The 17,546-nt window shown below is 42.2% G+C and overlaps 1 protein-coding gene across 3 annotated transcripts in view; it reads left to right on the forward strand.

The window, feature by feature from the left end:
- FAT4 (FAT atypical cadherin 4) overlaps window positions 1-17,546 on the forward strand; it is a 198,994-nt gene that overhangs the window by 105,388 nt on the left and 76,060 nt on the right. For all 3 annotated transcript variants that reach the window (XM_070415161.1, XM_070415159.1, XM_070415160.1), the window contains exons 7-9: window positions 7,136-7,316; window positions 9,756-10,006; window positions 11,927-16,276. In XM_070415161.1, coding sequence (XP_070271262.1) covers window positions 7,136-7,316; window positions 9,756-10,006; window positions 11,927-16,276 — 4,782 coding nt within the window. The remainder of the gene's footprint in view (window positions 1-7,135; window positions 7,317-9,755; window positions 10,007-11,926; window positions 16,277-17,546) is intronic.

Consider the following 17,546-nt stretch of genomic DNA (forward strand, 5'->3'; position numbering starts at 1 on the left):
AGATTTACTTTCCAAAATTTTACTAAATAAGAGCTAGAATTATCATTGTTTCATAGAATTAAAAGTTGACAAAATAATTTCATTTTACTTTTCATGTCCTTCATATAAGCTATAAATCTGAGTACACCAAGGAAATCCAACTTTGAAATGCAAATAACCAATTTGCAGTTTAAAAGAAATTTATATTACCTAAAAGATAAACATTAAATATTATAGAAAATAACTTGACCTCATAAAGTCCTATAATTTTATCCTGTTAAAACTTTGTTATTTTTGTAGCCTATTTTGATAAAGATTCCATACATATATAATTTGATATTTCCACTAAACAGGCAGGAGGCAGGTTGTGTTTAGAATGTGCCTCTCGGGTTTCAGAGTTTCAAGGTGTTTTTATTTTTTAATGTCCTCTACAGGGTAATTCCTTGTGACTTTTTTGTGGGAATAAAATATTTAGTTAACATTATGTTTTGCTTTATAAACTTTTAAAAATTGTGGTAAAATATACATAACATAAAATGTACCATTTTAACCATTTTAAGTGTCCAGTTCACATTGTTGTACAACTTTTCAGTATCGCTTTCATAACATCACTAAATAGTTTCTGTAGTTTCCCTTATCACCTCTATTTTACTTAAGGATTTATATTAAGGACATACAGTGTTTTTTTTTAAGATTCTTTTAGAAATAAACAATCAAGTGTTACTTAAATGTGTATATATCTAATTCATATAAAGATATTTACAGAACTAATTAATAGTAATAAACTACTATATTATAAAGTATAATTTTTAAAATACAAAGCTGTTGCGTTATATTGAAAATATTTCATACTTGTTTGCTTTGTACATTTTCTGGTTTCAAATTAAAATATAATCACATAATCTTTAATATTAATATAAAGTGGCTAAATTTAAATACTTACTGTGAAAAAAACATGTTTACTTCATGGGGAAAAAAAGAAATTAATACTTTTAAAAATATATTTTTTATTGATTTTTTTGAGAGAGAGGAAGGGGGGCGAGAGAGAGAGAGAGAGAAAGAGAGAGAGAGAGAGAAAAGCATCAATCAGCTGTCTCCTGAATGCCCCAACAGGGGATCTAGCCTGCAACCTGGGCTTGTGCCCTGACCAGGTATCAAACCAGCAACCTTTAGGTGCATAGGACGACACCCAACCAACTTAGCCACACCTGGGGGGGCAAGAAGGTAATATTTTATTACAGCAAACACAACCAGCGAGGGGACCTATTTGCCAAATGTTTCATGTCAAGAACGAAATTGGAGCCCGGCTGGTGTGGCTCAGTAGTTGAGTATAGACTCATGAACCAGGAAGTCATGGTTCAATTCCCAGTCAGGGTACATGCCCAGATTGCGGGCTCGATTTGTTTTTGAACACTTAAGAAAATGCTCTTTAGAATCATACTTATTCTTTTCTATTTGCTCTAAAAATTTCTGAAGGTTCCTTTTTACCCATGTTTATTTTATATTTATATATAGTATATGTATATATTACACACATAAGTATATGTATACATACAATACATATAATTTTATAAATTGAAATTTTAAATGTATTTTATCTTCTAACTTTAATTGTATTTTGAATGTCCACTGCATACATATCTACAGTTCTGAGACCTTGATCTGTTATTTCATTTGTATATCCTACTCTTTTTATTGGCTCACTATCCTCTACCAGGAGTCTGTGTTTGCATCCTGCCTCTTTTTTTCTGACTGCATCTGGTTCTCATAAATAGTCCCAGATGAAACTGAACAATCTCTCCCTGTTACGCCACTACCTATATAATTCATCATTATCAGCTCTATCCAAGCTCAACATTGGCCCCTAGCATTCAGATTCTTCTCATGGGATTCAGGATTAATTGGGACCCTCTGTTTATAAGTAGTCAACTATCTCCAAAATGTTGACCTTTGTCTCCAGTTTTGTTCTTTGACTTTAGGCTTAGGCTAAGGGCTATATTCCCAGATGTGTATTTCCAGAAGTGTTCAGCTCTTTGAACTTTGAGCCATGTAGTTATAAGACCAGATTCCCATATATATAGAATCAAAGAAAAGTTAATATAGATAAAGGACAGGGCCTAATGGAATGCATTGTGGGTTTATAGAGAGATGAATTAAACAGAATTATCCCTGCTCTCAATAAACTTATAACCTAATAGGGACTATAGCAGAATTACATTGGAATAATAATAATAATAATAATAGTAATAATAATAAGTAAAACACCTGCAATGAGTGGCATAGTGTTATTGGGGTCTAATGAACAGAGAATGTATTTTTTTTCAGTTCAGAATTGGCTCTCTCACTGTCCACTCTGTCTGAATGCAAATAAATTTATTAAATTCGTTGTCTCAGTTCTTCATTTTAAAAATTAAATAATAATACCTACTTCATAGGCTGTGCATATTAAATGAGTAACACCTATATAAAAATACACATGATATCATATAAGTGTTCAAATATATATAATTAGAGGCCCGGTGCACAAAAATTTGTGCACTAAGGGGGAGGGGGTGTCCCTCAGCCCGGCCTGTGCCCTCTCGCAGTCTGAGACCAGTCGGGGGATATACACCTGCTGGCTTAGGCCTGCTCCTCAGGGAATCAGGCCTAAGCTGGCAGTCAGACATCCCTCTGGCAGCCCAGGAGCCCTCGGGGGATGTCCACTTGCCAGTGGGGAACAGGCCTAAGCTGCAGTCGGACATCCTCAGCGCTGCTGAGGAGGCGGGAGAGGCTCCCGCCACCACTGCTGTGCTGGCAGCTGTCAACCTGGCTGTGGCTGAGCAGAGCTCCTCCTGTGGGAGTGCACCTAGCAGGGCTGATTGGGGAGTTGGGGCACTGCCTCCTGTCATGCACAGAGCAGGGCGGATTGGGAGGTTGCGATGCCACCCTCAGTCACGCTCAGGGTAGGGCGATTGGGGGGTTGGGGCACCGCCCCCTGTCACACTCAAGGCAGGGTCTATGGGGAGGTTGCGGCGCCACCCCCTGTCATGCATAGAGCAGAGCCAATAAGGGGGTTGGGGCGCTGCCTCCTGTCACTCACAGAGCAGGGCCCATCAGGGGGGTTGGGGCTCTGTACCCTGTCACACACAGAGCAGGGCCAATCAGGGGGTTCAGGAGCTCCCTCCTGTCACGCACAGAGCAGGGCCCATCAGGGGGTTGGGGAGCTCCCCCCTGTCATGCACAGAGCAGGGCCAATCGGGGGTTGAGGAGCTCCCCCCTGTCACGCACAGAGTAGGGCCGTTAGGGGAGTTGGGGCACCGCCCCCTGTCACACACAGAGCAGGGCGGATCAGGGGGTTGGGGTGCCGCACCCTGTCATACATAGAGCAGGGCCAATCAGGGGGTTGGGATGCCGCACCCTGTCACACACAGAGCCGAAGGGCCATCAGGGGGTTTGGGTGCTGCCCCTTGTCACGCTGATCCGGTGCCAGGAGGCCATGCGGCTCCGCTGATCCCGGTGCTGGGAGGCATATTACCCTTTTACTATATAGGATAGAGGCCTGGGGGCCGGCTGGTTTGTCCTGAAGGGTGTCCTGGATCAGGGTGGGGGTCCCCACTGGGGTGCCTGGCCAGCCTGGATGAGGGGATGATGGCTGTTTGCAGCTGGTCACAAACCCTTCAGGGTGGGGGTCCCCACTGGGGTGCCTGGCCAGTCTGGGTGAGGGGCTGAGGGCTGCTTTCATGCTGGCAGTTGACTGAAGCTCCCAACCGCTCCTTTTCTTCTTTTTTTTTTTATTTTTTATTCTGGGTCAGCTTTAGCTCTGGCTCTAGTTCTGAGGCTTCCGCTGCTGAAAGCAGGTATCTGGTTTGTTTGGGTTCCATAATCGAAACAATGTATAACTCCAGCTCTGAGATCCCGGCTGGCTGAAAGCTGGTTTCTGGGGTTTTGTTTAGCTTCTATATTTGTTACAATGTTTCAAACTGCCAGCTCAGAGGCAGGCAGCGGCAGGTGGGGAACGTTGGAGTCCTCTGTCACTGAAGCAAGCAAGCCTCATGTTCGCTTCCAGCTTCCTGGCTGTGGGCCGCCATCTTGGCTGGCAGTTAATTTGCATATTGCCCTGATTAGCCAATGGGAAGGGTAGCGGTTGTATGCTAATTACCATGTTTCTCTTTTATTAGATAGGATGGACTAAGTTTAATTATGAACATTGTGATTTCAGTTTTTAGCATACAAATGCTGGGCCCTTTGGTAACTTGCGAGAGGAGACAACAAATAGTCACTTGGATATATCAGTTTTGAGCCAGCGGAAAGTACTGGAGTGCAGATAGAGTAATAGTAAATATGATGCAGCATTTCAAATGGAATATAACCAAAAATATGTTGGGAACCAGGAACATAAGCGTCTTAGACCATTTCTTCACACAGTGAAGAGGAAAGGTTCAAAAAGAGGCAAACAAACAAAAACCACAATGGACGTTTTCATCACTCAACCTCAGAGAAGAGGCAGCCCTTCATCTGGGAACAGTGCTGCAGAAATGAGACTTACTCGCTAGGAAGCGGGGGCCTCCCCGTTTTCTCCCTTAGCCTCGTCTTCCTGACTCAAGCTGAGAGGCAGTGCCTTCAAGCTCATGCTGTCAGTAGACAAGTAGGAGGCTGGGGTTGGGGTGGGGTAAGGGCGGGTTGGCTCTGTCCCCATTAATAAAATTGAAAAATCTTGCAGGCAGAATTCAAATGAGAGATTAGGTAAATCTTAGTAAAAGACAGAAATTTAGAACAATGTCTTTGTAAGGTTTTTCTTACAAAAGTGAAAAAAGAGAAAAAAGAGCATCATGCACATCTCCTCGGGTGACAAGGAAGTGAGGCCGTGGGCAAGATTGCACCTCTAGAGTTATCCATTCTTGAAGTGGGAGGAGAACAGGAAGTGAAGAACCCATGAGCTTTTGGAGTGGGTTGTGGCAGCTAATAAGGGGAGGAAGGGGACTCTGGGGGTTGTTCTGTGCTTGAGAGGAGGCCCCATGTGGATAGGGGATCACCTGTCGGGCAGCTTCTCCAGCCAGAATCATCTGCTGTCACTAGTGTGCTTTTAAAACCTTTCGGAAAAATGTGATATCCTCTGGTATGAAGACAGTGAGATTGAATTTGCTGAATATTTTCCTGGGTAAACAATTTTCTTACTGCTTACTAATTCAGAAAACACATCACCAACAATATTTATATAGTTTATAGACAAAGAAAGAAATCACATGTTCCTAACCAAAGGAGTTAGTCACCATTTTATGTGGTTTTCCATATATGTGTCATCAGACACTTTAGTGTACCAAGAGAAAACCTCTGCTTAGCAGTTACTAGGTTATTTCCTAACAAGTTAAAGCATCGTCAATTAGAGAGCAGTGTGCATATCAGAAATATTCAAGTCTTCTTTAAACTCCCTGTGTAAATTTAAAAATTGTGCACTTTATAAAATGCACAAAACTGTGAAATTTTCGAGAGCTAAATATTCATGTGTTTACACTACAACACAATCATTAGGAGCAAGGGATTATTCAAAATGTTTTCTTGAATAATAGTATTAAAGCATCAAGTCAAAAGTTTCGTGGGCAGCAAACATCCTGAGAACTATGACACAGACATTTGTTAGATTAAAAATGGACCTTTGATATGGCAATTTTTCATTTTTATTGTTTTTACAACAACTACAAGAACAACGAGTAACATATAATATATTTTAACTCTGTGTCGACATTATCCTAAGCATGTAACATTCCCTTAGTACTTCTCTGGGGTAGGTTCTATTCTCATTATTCCTATTTTGCAGATGAGGAGACTGAGATTCAGTGAGTAGAACACAGTGTCAGTAAAAGAGTTAAAAGAGCTCTACATCTCCTCCCATCCCTCACCTTGGGGCCTTGATTTAGTTATCCCCTCTCTCAGTTCACCGTGTGTAATTATCCTTCCCATGACATTCCCTTTTGCCCACACAAATGCACAGGTATCCTTTGGTTAACTTTTTTTTCTAATTCAATCAGTGGGAGAAACACTGACATTATTCAGATCATTAATTTCCATTTTGCCATGTTGTATATAATTAAACACACATTTAAGAGATTTAGGCCAAACACTGGCCATCAATAATACCCCTGAAGATGTTTATTTTAGCTTTAACATGTCCCTTGTTAGAAATTCAAAATCTGTGACAAGAGTATTGTCTTCAGTTGACCCACAAACTTCCAACTGCAAATAGCTGGGTGCCTGCAGTTCCTGCAGCATGTGCCGGGTGCTGTGCTCTGGGTTCCCGTTGTCCAGAGCCCAGCACAGATGAAAGTTTGAAAATTATCTTAAAAACATAACTAACGGCAGATGATTTGCCTTTGAGTTGGGGGACAAATAACAGAATCTCACCAAACAGGACATCTGACCTTCACCATAAGAGTCTGCCAACTGTGTGTAATACGGACAGCGTATCCAAGGTTCTGGTCAATGTCGGGGTTTCACTATGTGTTGATATCAGAGCTGAAACAGGAAATAAACGTGAATTGCTTCACATTTATGTTAAATATTAAGTAAATGCATAAAAATGATTCCAAGTCAGCTCACTGACATAATGTTATTTCCAGAAAGTGAGAGATTACAGTTTTGAAATATAACCGGAAGCCTTCTCCCCTCCCCATAAACAAATATCAGTTAGTACAGTAACGGGGATTGAAAGGCCTCGGGCACCCAGTTGAAAATTTTAACATTAACATTGATAGTTACAGCTAGGACTACAGTTCTTAACGCTGCCTTTATTTACACTAAGAGGGCCAGCGATTCCGTGCCCAAGGGTGTTCTCCAAATCTGGTTTGGCTTATTTTAATGTGATTTCAGAGAAGCCCGCCATGCCTCTTTTGTGGTGTTTTAATGATATTGTTGTGTTCTATACTGTTGAATCAGCACCTTCAAAATAGAAGAAGTTGAAACTCTGTTTCTACAGTATCACTAGGCAAGAACTGAAATACCAGATCATAAATTAACATATTTTTTGTCACAAAATTTAAAATGAATACTTATCTCTGTTCAGAAATTTAACATGGAGCTGTTTCTAAATTCTCTCTAGTAGTGTTGTCTACAGCTAGGTATTAAAGTCACTATTATTAATGTTATTTATAAACATCTGAGACTTTGTTTTTCCCCCCTCTAGGGTCCCCTGCCCTGACTGGAACTGGAACAATCAATGTCATAGTAGATGATGTCAATGACAATGTCCCCACTTTTGCCAGTAAATTGTATTTCACTACGATTCCCGAAGATGCACCGACGGGAACAGATGTCCTATTGGTCAATGCCTCAGACGCGGACACTTCAACCAACGCCGTCATTAGGTCAGCACCTTTTCCTCTGTAAATTTTGGTTATTTTTCTCATTAAACATTAGTCTTTGCATTAAATGAATATGGTGCTCAATTTTGCCAAAAATGTCATCATATTAACACGTACCCAATTGTGGTTATCTGTTGTTGAATAGCCATCTGTGCCTAGCGATGATTCGGTTAATGGTTTATTTTGTTTGTTATTAATTTCCTATTTAAAAACTCACTTTGGGAAACTGGCAGTAATTAGTCTGTTCCCCCTGACAGAGATGACTGAGTTAGCTAGGAGGCCTCAATGTATTTTTTATTAAACAAACATTGAGTCGCTAGTATGAATAACAGTGATGAACAAGACAAAGTTTCCATTTTCTTTGAGCCTGCATTGTTTTAGACAGATGTACAAGTAAATGTAAAATAGGTAAGATTACTTCATATAGGGAGGACAGCCTTAAAAATAAAACGGGATGATGCACCGGAGAGTGACAAGGGACTTTAAGGTGTGAGTATTGTGGAAGGCCTGGACATCCGGGGCTGTTGGCTAGAAGTCAGCCTGGTGTGTTTAGGGAGGTTTGTAAGTCTGGACCAGAGTGAGGAAAGGGTCAGGGAGGGAGGCAGGGGCCACATCATGTAGACTACAAAAGGACCTTTAGGTCATGGTAAAGAATTGGGATTTTAAATTGTATTTTTAAGTGGGAAACTATTGATGGATTCTAATTAGGGAGCAACATACACTGATTTGTATTTGGATTGGATTGGAGGAGGTAGGATTGCAGAAAGAAGATTTAGAGAGAAACCAGTGAGACCATTTAGGTGCTAAGTAACATAGGGATTCCAACAAAATGGGGATCTAGCCCATACCTGGGTATGTGCCTTGACAAGGAATGGAACCTGGAACCAGCTGGCAACCTTCCAGTGCATGGGACCTTCTAGTACATGGGAGGACACTCAACCGAGCCACACCAGACAGGGCTATTTCATTCTTAATATCGTCTTCTTTGCACAATGTCTGCAACGTAATAGTGAATGGCACTGAAATGAATTGAAGAATGATTCTAATATTTTTTTAGAACTTCTGCTTCTACTCAATTTTTCCCATGTTTTTTAAAATTTAAATTCTTTATTGTTTAAAGTATTACATGTCTTCTTTTCCCCCCATTGACCTCTCCCCATCCGGTCCCACCCCCCAGCACATGCCCTCACCCCCTTACTGTCTGTGCTTATGTGCATGCATACAAGTCCTTTGGTTGATCTCTTACCCCCACTTTCCACCCTCCCCTGCCTTCCTGAGGTTTGAATGTCTGTTCCCTGATGTTTTTGAGAGGGTAGATCACAACCTCACATTTTTTTCAGCCATATTTTCCTGAAAATCTTTCAATCTGATTTTTCTCCATTGCTTTACCAAAAAAAGATGTTATCTGAAGATTCTACTGAAATTTACCAAGAGCACCTCTTGAAATTTACCAAAAGCATCATAAGTGACTTTCTCTGAGTGCACTCTGCTGGCTGCAGTGTGGGTTTTTCCTGCTGTTTTCTGTGAGACACATGCTGTTGCTATGTTTTTATGAACGCAAACCAAACTACAGAAACACGTGCCTAATTCCAGCAAGGGCATTTCTTCGTTGGTCAAAAAGAGAAAGCTTTTAAAGACATCTATTTCTTTGCTACCTCCAACCTTAGAAAGGATGGACCCCAGCCAATTTCTGAACCTTCAAGCTTAGGAACTTCTTCCCTAGCGGATCTCTCAGGAATATATGCAGATAGCTTTCCTCTCCAGAAAGAAGAGAGAAGCTATTCTCAGTGGAAAATCCTGTCTGTTAACCAATCTGGTTAGCATCAAAATATCCATGGAGATGGCCCACCTCTCCTGACAACAAGCGAGCAGAGCAGCATGGCCATGTGAGGAATGAAAAATGAGAGAATTAGTAGCTAGGAATGTCTCTGTGTAAATAATCAGTTCTCTAGTTGTTCTGGGTAGTCAATGTGTATCAAATACAGTGTTTTCGTCTTGAAAGAGCAGCCTTCAACTGCTCTTCCCTGGGACATTATGGCACACAGCAGAAAAATAATGTTTAGATTCATTTAACAGATGTTCGTCTGTGGTCCTGGCCATTAACCACACTATTAGAGCAATGCCCTGATTTATGCTTTCTGGCTCGTCTATTTAAAACACACTGGTCTTCTGGGTACATTTTGGGGTCTTGCGTGATTTAAGAAGCCCACAAAGCTTGCAACGACCTGCTTGAGGTCATTGGACATCTCACAATAAAGAATGTCAGTGTGATATTCACATAACATTTGAAAGATTTGTCTTCCAGCTGTATTTTTTTCATTGCTGTGTGATCTGACTTGTAATGTCTTGGGTTACATTTCTGCCTCAGTTTTTAAATTACAGTAAACAGGTGCTACAATATTGTACCTAGAAGAAACCTGCCATCTCTGCTCTCTGCTTTAGCTACAGGATCATCGGTGGAAACTCTCAGTTCACCATCAACCCCTCCACAGGACAGATCATCACCAGTGCGCTGCTGGACAGGGAGACAAGAGAAAATTACACATTAGTGGTGGTTTCCAGTGATGCTGGGTCCCCAGGGCCTCTTTCCAGTTCTGCCAGCGTGCTGGTCACCGTGACTGATGTCAACGACAATCCACCAAGATTTCAACATCACCCATATGTCACACACATCCCATCGCCTACTCCTCCAGGTAATCACATGATGCATTGGACATGTTCTATAAAACACACTTCTTTCATTTTTACATGTATAGCTTTGATATGGCCTGTGCTTGCAAATCCTCTGAAATTCGACTTGTTTTGCCTAACAAAACTAAAGGAACATTGAATCTCACAAATTAATTCTTTCTTCATCAACCAATTGTGTTTGAGATTTTATAATTGCCACATCTTTCCTAGTACTGTTTCTTAATATGACTTGAATATTGTTAGGTGATTAAAATAAATAGGACTTGCAGTCAGGTAGGGTTCTGCCTGGAGATGTAATTTATAAGTTCCTTGAGAGGAGGGACAGATCTCTCTTTTCTTCATGCCATATCCCAGTGCCTGAAACAGTATTTGGAATTGATAGAAATTCAGCTATATTCATGGTTAGAAAATGAATATTTTACTTCAATGTTTCATAGGTAGATTTTTAAAAATATGTTTAATGAATGAATAATTCTAATTAATTCTTATCATTAATATCATTTTATTCCAGTTTTGAGGGGTGCAGGTTTATTTGTTAGTAAGTTTATGGAGCCATTAATGAGCCACTTTCATGCTGACAGCATGCATTTATTATTCTGCATCTCTTTCAAATTTAGTTTGGTTGCCTTTGCTTTTTTTGCAAAGAACGGCACACTCTCTTCAGAACCGCACAAATCATCTGCCATCTGCAGTTTCTGAGATGAGTTTTAAAACGGGAATAAACACAACTAAAGACCACGATTCACTTAATCTTCCTTGCTTTAAAATATTTTTAATTAGAGGAAAATAAATAAATGGACCCAGGATTCATCCTCTCAGGGATCTTTGATCTTCTATGCACTCAAGAATATCTAATTAATAGCAATTGAAGATATAATATCCATAAAATTTTGCCAACTTTCTATCAAAGGGAAACGTTGATATCAAAGTCATAGGTCCCTGCTGAAAGCCTTTAGCTGAAATGATGCTGGCAGACATGACTCTAATCACATCCAGTATTCGGTGATGCAACGTTGCATCTCCTACGCGAAGAGAGGGACACGCCAGCATCTTTTCCTCATTAGACATAATTAATCAGGATCACTGGCCTTTTTTTTTTTTATAAAAGACTTTTCAGTTTTGTCACAAACTCTTTGGTAGGGCTGGGAGTGCAGTTTTGGGAAAGGTTTCTGAATGAGAATATCAAAAACATGTCCTTCTGGCAGCTCCCCTGCATATTTCTCCTACAATCTGTTTTGTTGGCACTCATCCCAAGCACTGACTTTTGGAATCCACATTGCATCCATTCTTTATCAGTTCTTATTTCTTACTCCTTTATAATTGTTTGAGTTGACTTACAGATTTATATGTATATTTATGCTTATGTTTTGTCTCCATGGCATAATAGCTCACAGGTAAAAGAATTTTACTGTGAAACAGTAGGTATAAGGAATCAACAGTGATTTTTTTAAGCATATTATTTTTGTGGATATCATTACATATATGGTAATTGAGGAATGTTTTAAGACATAAAAGAGCAATTATCTTTTACATGGGGTAGCAGCACAACTGTTAGCACAGTGCATGTTACAATCATGTGGGCTGGAAGTTGTATGATGTGCAGATTTATCTCCCACGAACTATAATTCGGAATGATTAGCCATTGCTCTTCTCTATGCTCCTCTCAAAGGCATACTGCAGAATATTAAATCCTTTAGGCCACATAGGCCTTAGGAAATGGCAGGTCAGTCCCTGAAGACTATTGTTAAGTAGATTTGATTTTGCAACTTCTGGGACAATAGAGGAGGTATCATCCTCCCCTAGTAATTGTGAGAAATAAAATTACATCAGATAGAAATATAGTATTTTATATGCATTAACCTACTACCGAATGTTCTGTTTGGGTTCCCTGGGATTCTAACTGCACGCTCCCTCATTCATAGGTGCCTTCGTCTTTGCGGTCACAGTCACAGATGCTGATATTGGACCCAATTCTGAACTGAATTACTCTCTGTCGGGTAGAAACTCTGAGAAATTTCACATTGACCCGCTGCGGGGAGCTATCATGGCAGCCGGGCCATTGAATGGAGCTTCAGAAGTGACATTCTCTGTCCATGTGAAAGACGGTGGCTCGTTTCCAAAGACAGATTCTACAACAGTGACTGTTAGGTTCGTGAACAAGGCCGATTTCCCCAAAGTCAGAGCCAAAGAACAAACTTTCATGTTTCCTGAGAACCAGCCAGTTGGCACTCAGGTCACCACTGTTACGGGATCCTCCCTGAGAGGGGAACCTTTGTCCTATTATATCGCAAGTGGGAATCTTGGCAGCACATTCCAGATTGATCAGTTAACCGGGCAGGTGTCCATTAGTCGGCCGCTGGATTTTGAAAAGATGCAAAAATATGTTGTGTGGATAGAGGCCAGAGATGGAGGGTTCCCTCCGTTCTCCTCTTATGAGAAACTCGACATAGCTGTATTAGATGTCAACGACAATGCCCCGATTTTTAAGGAAGATCCATTTGTATCTGAGATATTGGAAAATCTTTCTCCTCGAAAAATACTTACTGTCTCAGCAACGGACAAGGACAGTGGACCCAATGGACAGTTAGATTATGATATTGTTAATGGCAACAAAGAACACAGTTTCAGCATCGATCATGCCACTGGCGAAATTAGAAGCATTCGGCCTCTAGACAGGGAAAAGGTATCTCAGTATGTGCTCACCATAAAGTCCTCAGACAAAGGCTCCCCTTCTCAGAGCAGCTCAGTAAAAGTCATCATTCACATTTTAGATGAAAATGATAATGCCCCGAGGTTTTCTCAGATCTTTAGTGCCCATGTTTCTGAAAACTCCCCCTTAGGGTACACGGTTACACGTGTCACGACTTCTGATGAAGACACTGGTGTCAATGCAATCAGTAGATATTCTATCATGGACACAAGCCTTCCATTTACCATTAATCCCAGCACAGGGGATATTGTCATCAGTAGACCTTTAAATAGAGAAGATACAGACCGTTACAGAATCCGCGTTTCTGCACATGATTCCGGGTGGACTGTAAGTACAGACGTCACGATATTTGTGACAGATGTCAATGACAATGCTCCGAGATTCAGCAGGCCCTCCTATTATTTAGATTGCCCCGAACTTGCTGAAATCGGCTCCAAAGTGACTCAGGTGTCTGCAACCGATCCTGACGAGGGTTCAAATGGACAAGTGGTTTATTTTATAAAATCTCAGTCAGAGTACTTCAGGATTAATGCCACCACAGGAGAGATTTTCAATAAACAGATCTTAAAATACCAAAACATCAGTGGCTTCAGTAACGTGAACATCAACAGACACAGTTTTATAGTGACATCTTCAGATCGAGGCAATCCTTCCCTACTCAGTGAGACAACCGTTACCATCAACATAGTGGACAGTAATGACAATGCACCCCAATTTCTTAAAAGTAAATATTTTACTCCGGTCACCAAAAACGTGAAAGTTGGTACAAAGTTAATCAAAGTTACTGCAGTAGACGATAAAGATTTCGGATTGAATTCTGAAGTGGAGTATTTCGTTTCCAGTGAAAATCACTTGGGGAAATTTAAGTTGGACAACAATACAGGGTGGATTTCAGTAGCATCTTCCCTCATCTCTGACTTGAATCAAAACTTTTTGATCACTGTCACTGCAAAGGATAAAGGAAACCCTCCACTTTCATCCCAAGCCACGGTTCAAATCATTGTCACTGAGGAAAACTACCACACTCCGGAATTCTCTCAAAGCCACATGAGCGCCACCATCCCGGAAAGCCACAGTGTCGGGGCTGTTGTCAGAACGGTTTCTGCAAGAGACAGAGACGCAGCGATGAATGGCCTGATTAGGTACAGCATTTCTTCTGGAAATGAAGAGGGCATTTTTGCCATCAATTCTTCCACCGGTGTATTGACACTCGCCAAAGCTCTTGATTACGAGCTATGCCAGAAACATGAAATGACTATTAGTGCTACTGATGGTGGGTGGGTTGCAAGGACGGGATACTGCAGTGTGACTGTCAATGTGCTCGATGTGAATGACAATTCTCCAGTGTTCCTCCCTGAGGAATATTTCCCCACTGTTTTGGAAAATGCCCCAAGCGGGACCACCGTTATCCACCTAAATGCAACCGATGCGGACTCTGGCACCAACGCTGTGATTGCATACACTGTACAGTCATCTGACAGCGACCTCTTTGTCATTGACCCCAACACAGGCATCCTCACCACTCAAGGCTTCTTGGATTTTGAAACCAAGCAGAGCTACCACCTTACTGTGAAAGCTTTCAATGTCCCCGATGAAGAAAGGTGCAGTTTTGCCACAGTTAATGTACAATTGAAAGGGACAAATGAATATGTGCCTCGTTTTGTTTCCAAACTCTACTATTTTGAAATCTCAGAAGCAGCTCCTAGAGGTACGATTGTTGGAGAGGTGTTTGCCAGTGACCGGGATTTGGGCGTGGATGGGGAGGTACATTATTTGATTTTTGGAAACAGTAGGAAGAAGGGTTTCCAGATCAATAAGAAGACTGGACAGATTTATGTTTCTGGTCCTCTTGACAGAGAAAAAGAAGAAAGGGTATCTTTGAAGGTATTGGCCAAGAATTTTGGCAGCATTAGGGGTGCAGACATAGATGAGGTCACTGTAAATATCACTGTGCTCGATGCCAATGACCCACCCATTTTCAGTCTAAACATCTATAGTGTTCAGATCAGCGAAGGGGTCCCGACAGGAACTCATGTGACCTTTGTCAGTGCTTTTGACTCAGACTCGGTCCCCAGCTGGAGCAGGTTTTCTTACTTTATCGGGTCAGGGAATGAAAATGGTGCCTTTTCCATCAACCCGCAGACAGGACAGATCACTGTAACTGCAGAATTGGATCGAGAAACCCTCCCCATCTATAATCTGACCGTGTTGGCTGTTGATTCGGGGACACCCTCCGCTACAGGAAGTGCCTCTCTGTTAGTCACCCTGGAAGACATAAACGACAACGGGCCAATGCTGACCATCAGCGAAGGAGAAGTTATGGAAAACAAACGCCCAGGCACTCTGGTGATGACCCTTCAGTCCACCGATCCTGACCTCCCTCCCAATCAAGGCCCCTTTACCTATTACTTGCTGAGCACGGGTCCTGCCACCAACTATTTCAGTCTGAACACCGCTGGAGTGCTGAGCACCACCAGAGAGATCGACCGAGAGCAGATTGCAGACTTCTATCTGTCAGTGGTCACTCGGGATTCTGGTGTGCCTCAGATGTCTTCCACAGGGACTGTGCACATCACGGTGCTAGACCAAAATGACAATCCTTCCCAGTCTCGGACGGTGGAGATATTTGTTAATTATTATGGCAACGTGTTTCCTGGTGGGCTGTTGGGCTCCGTGAAGCCACAGGATCCGGACGTGCTGGACACCTTCCACTGCTCCCTGACCTCAGGGGTGACGAGCCTCTTCAGTGTTCCCAGGGGCACTTGTGATCTGCATTCCCAGCCACGGTCCACCGATGGCACGTTCGATCTGACCGTCCTCAGCAGCGACGGGGTTCACAGCACAGTCACCAGCAACATCCGTGTTTTCTTCGCTGGCTTTTCCAACGCTACGATAGACAGCAGCATCCTCCTGCGGCTCAGTGTCCCAACCGTGAAGGACTTCTTGACCAACCACTACCTTCACTTCCTGCGCATCGCCGGTTCTCAGCTCACGGGCCTGGGCACCGCAGTGCAGCTCTATGGGGCCTATGAAGAGAACAACAGGACATTTCTCTTCGCAGCCGTGAAGCGGGGCCATAATCAGTACGTGAATCCCAGCGGTGTGGCCACCTTCTTCGAAAGCATCAAAGAGATCCTTCTCCGGCAGAGCGGGGTGAAGGTGGAATCTGTGGATCACGACTCGTGTGCCCACGGGCCGTGCCAGAACGGAGGGAGCTGCCTCCGAAGACTGGCGGTGAGCCCCGCGGTCAAGAGCCACGAGAGCCTTCCAGTGATCATCGTGGCCAACGAGCCGTTGCAGCCGTTCCTGTGCCAGTGCCTGCCGGGTTATGCTGGGAGCTGGTGTGAAGTCGACATAGATGAGTGTCTTCCCTCTCCTTGCCACAATGGCGGGACCTGCCACAATTTGGTGGGAGGATTTTCATGCAGCTGCCCAGACGGCTTCACAGGGAGGGCCTGTGAGCGGGATATCAATGAGTGCCTGCCCAGTCCTTGTAAGAACGGTGCCGTCTGCCAGAACTTCCCAGGAAGCTTCCACTGTCTCTGCAAAACTGGATACACAGGTATGTAATGTTTGGCTCTTTGCACTAAGACGTTAGCCATATCAGGTAAGATATGATAGAAAGTAATGAATGTTTTTCATTTTTAAGTGATTTTTTTACCTAACAATGGGTATAAGCATTGAAAATGCTTTCAGCATTTCCCATTGGCCAGATACTGTTCTAAGCCTTTGATCTGTACTTATTTTATTTACTTCTGATAAGAAACCTATGCAGTAGGGATAATTATTTTTTTATGGACGAGAAGACTGAAGTAGAGAGAAGCTAAGTCTTTCCAGACTTTCAGCTGACCTTCAATTTCCCCATCTGTAAAATGGGAATAATCATGCTTACTTATCTCTTAGGGTTGTTGTAATAAGCTAAAATAATGTTTGTAAAACACCTAGCCCCGGATCCACTCAGTAAGTAGCAATGACAATAAATAGTATTCGTAGAGGTGTTAGTGTAATAGTGGTGGTAAGAGAGGTGAGCCACAGAATCACTAAGAAGACAAGAAACCTCAGTGGCACAAGGTAAGTGTGAGTCTTACCAGAGTTGTAGTCTTAGGACCATGAATAATAGGGCTATATACATGTTATGAGTTCAGGATTTCTAAAGAAAAAAAAAAAAAAACTACACTCCTCCACTCCTCCTTTACCCTCACCCCTCTAATCTCCCCCCTCACCCCATCTCACAAAAGTTGCTTCTTCTACTGGGAATTTAACAATAAAGATTGTTACTTCCCATTTTAGTGTAACAGACTCCTTCACACTTAGATTTAGAGTGAGTTTACACATAGCCTGAACATGGAGAAAGTGTGAATGCATTTGATAGGTGACAGGGATCAGGGAAAGTCCCATGGGCGTGAGCCAGGGCACCATATGCGGATTTCAGCATAAATGGGGCTGACTTCGTGATTGGTCGTGGAGCTAGCCCTTTCCCATTGCTTCTCTCTAGGTTGCTTCACAGGGAGGGATGGTGTTATAAAACTCAGCAGGTAAACAGAATTAGTTCATAGCCCCTTTAACCTTTCCCGCTCGCTTTCACACATCTGGAGGCATTTTAGCTGTGGTGTAAGCCAGCCCTGACATTTCAGGGAGGAGGAGATTGTCCATTCATCACTCTTATGTTATTTGACAGTCTAAATAGGATATTTTTCCAGATCTATAAAGTGAGATACTGCTTGTGCACAGTCATTTTATTATGAAACTTGGCAAACGTTTGCATTCATGACAATGGGGGTGATAACTAAGAGTCACTCTCTTAAAATCACAGCAGTCGTATATTAAGTTGT

The sequence above is a fragment of the Myotis yumanensis genome, unplaced genomic scaffold (assembly GCF_028538775.1).
Source record: "Myotis yumanensis isolate MYYU_CA2020_CCGP unplaced genomic scaffold, mMyoYum1.0.hap1 SCAF_5, whole genome shotgun sequence".
Lineage (NCBI taxonomy): Eukaryota > Metazoa > Chordata > Mammalia > Chiroptera > Vespertilionidae > Myotis > Myotis yumanensis.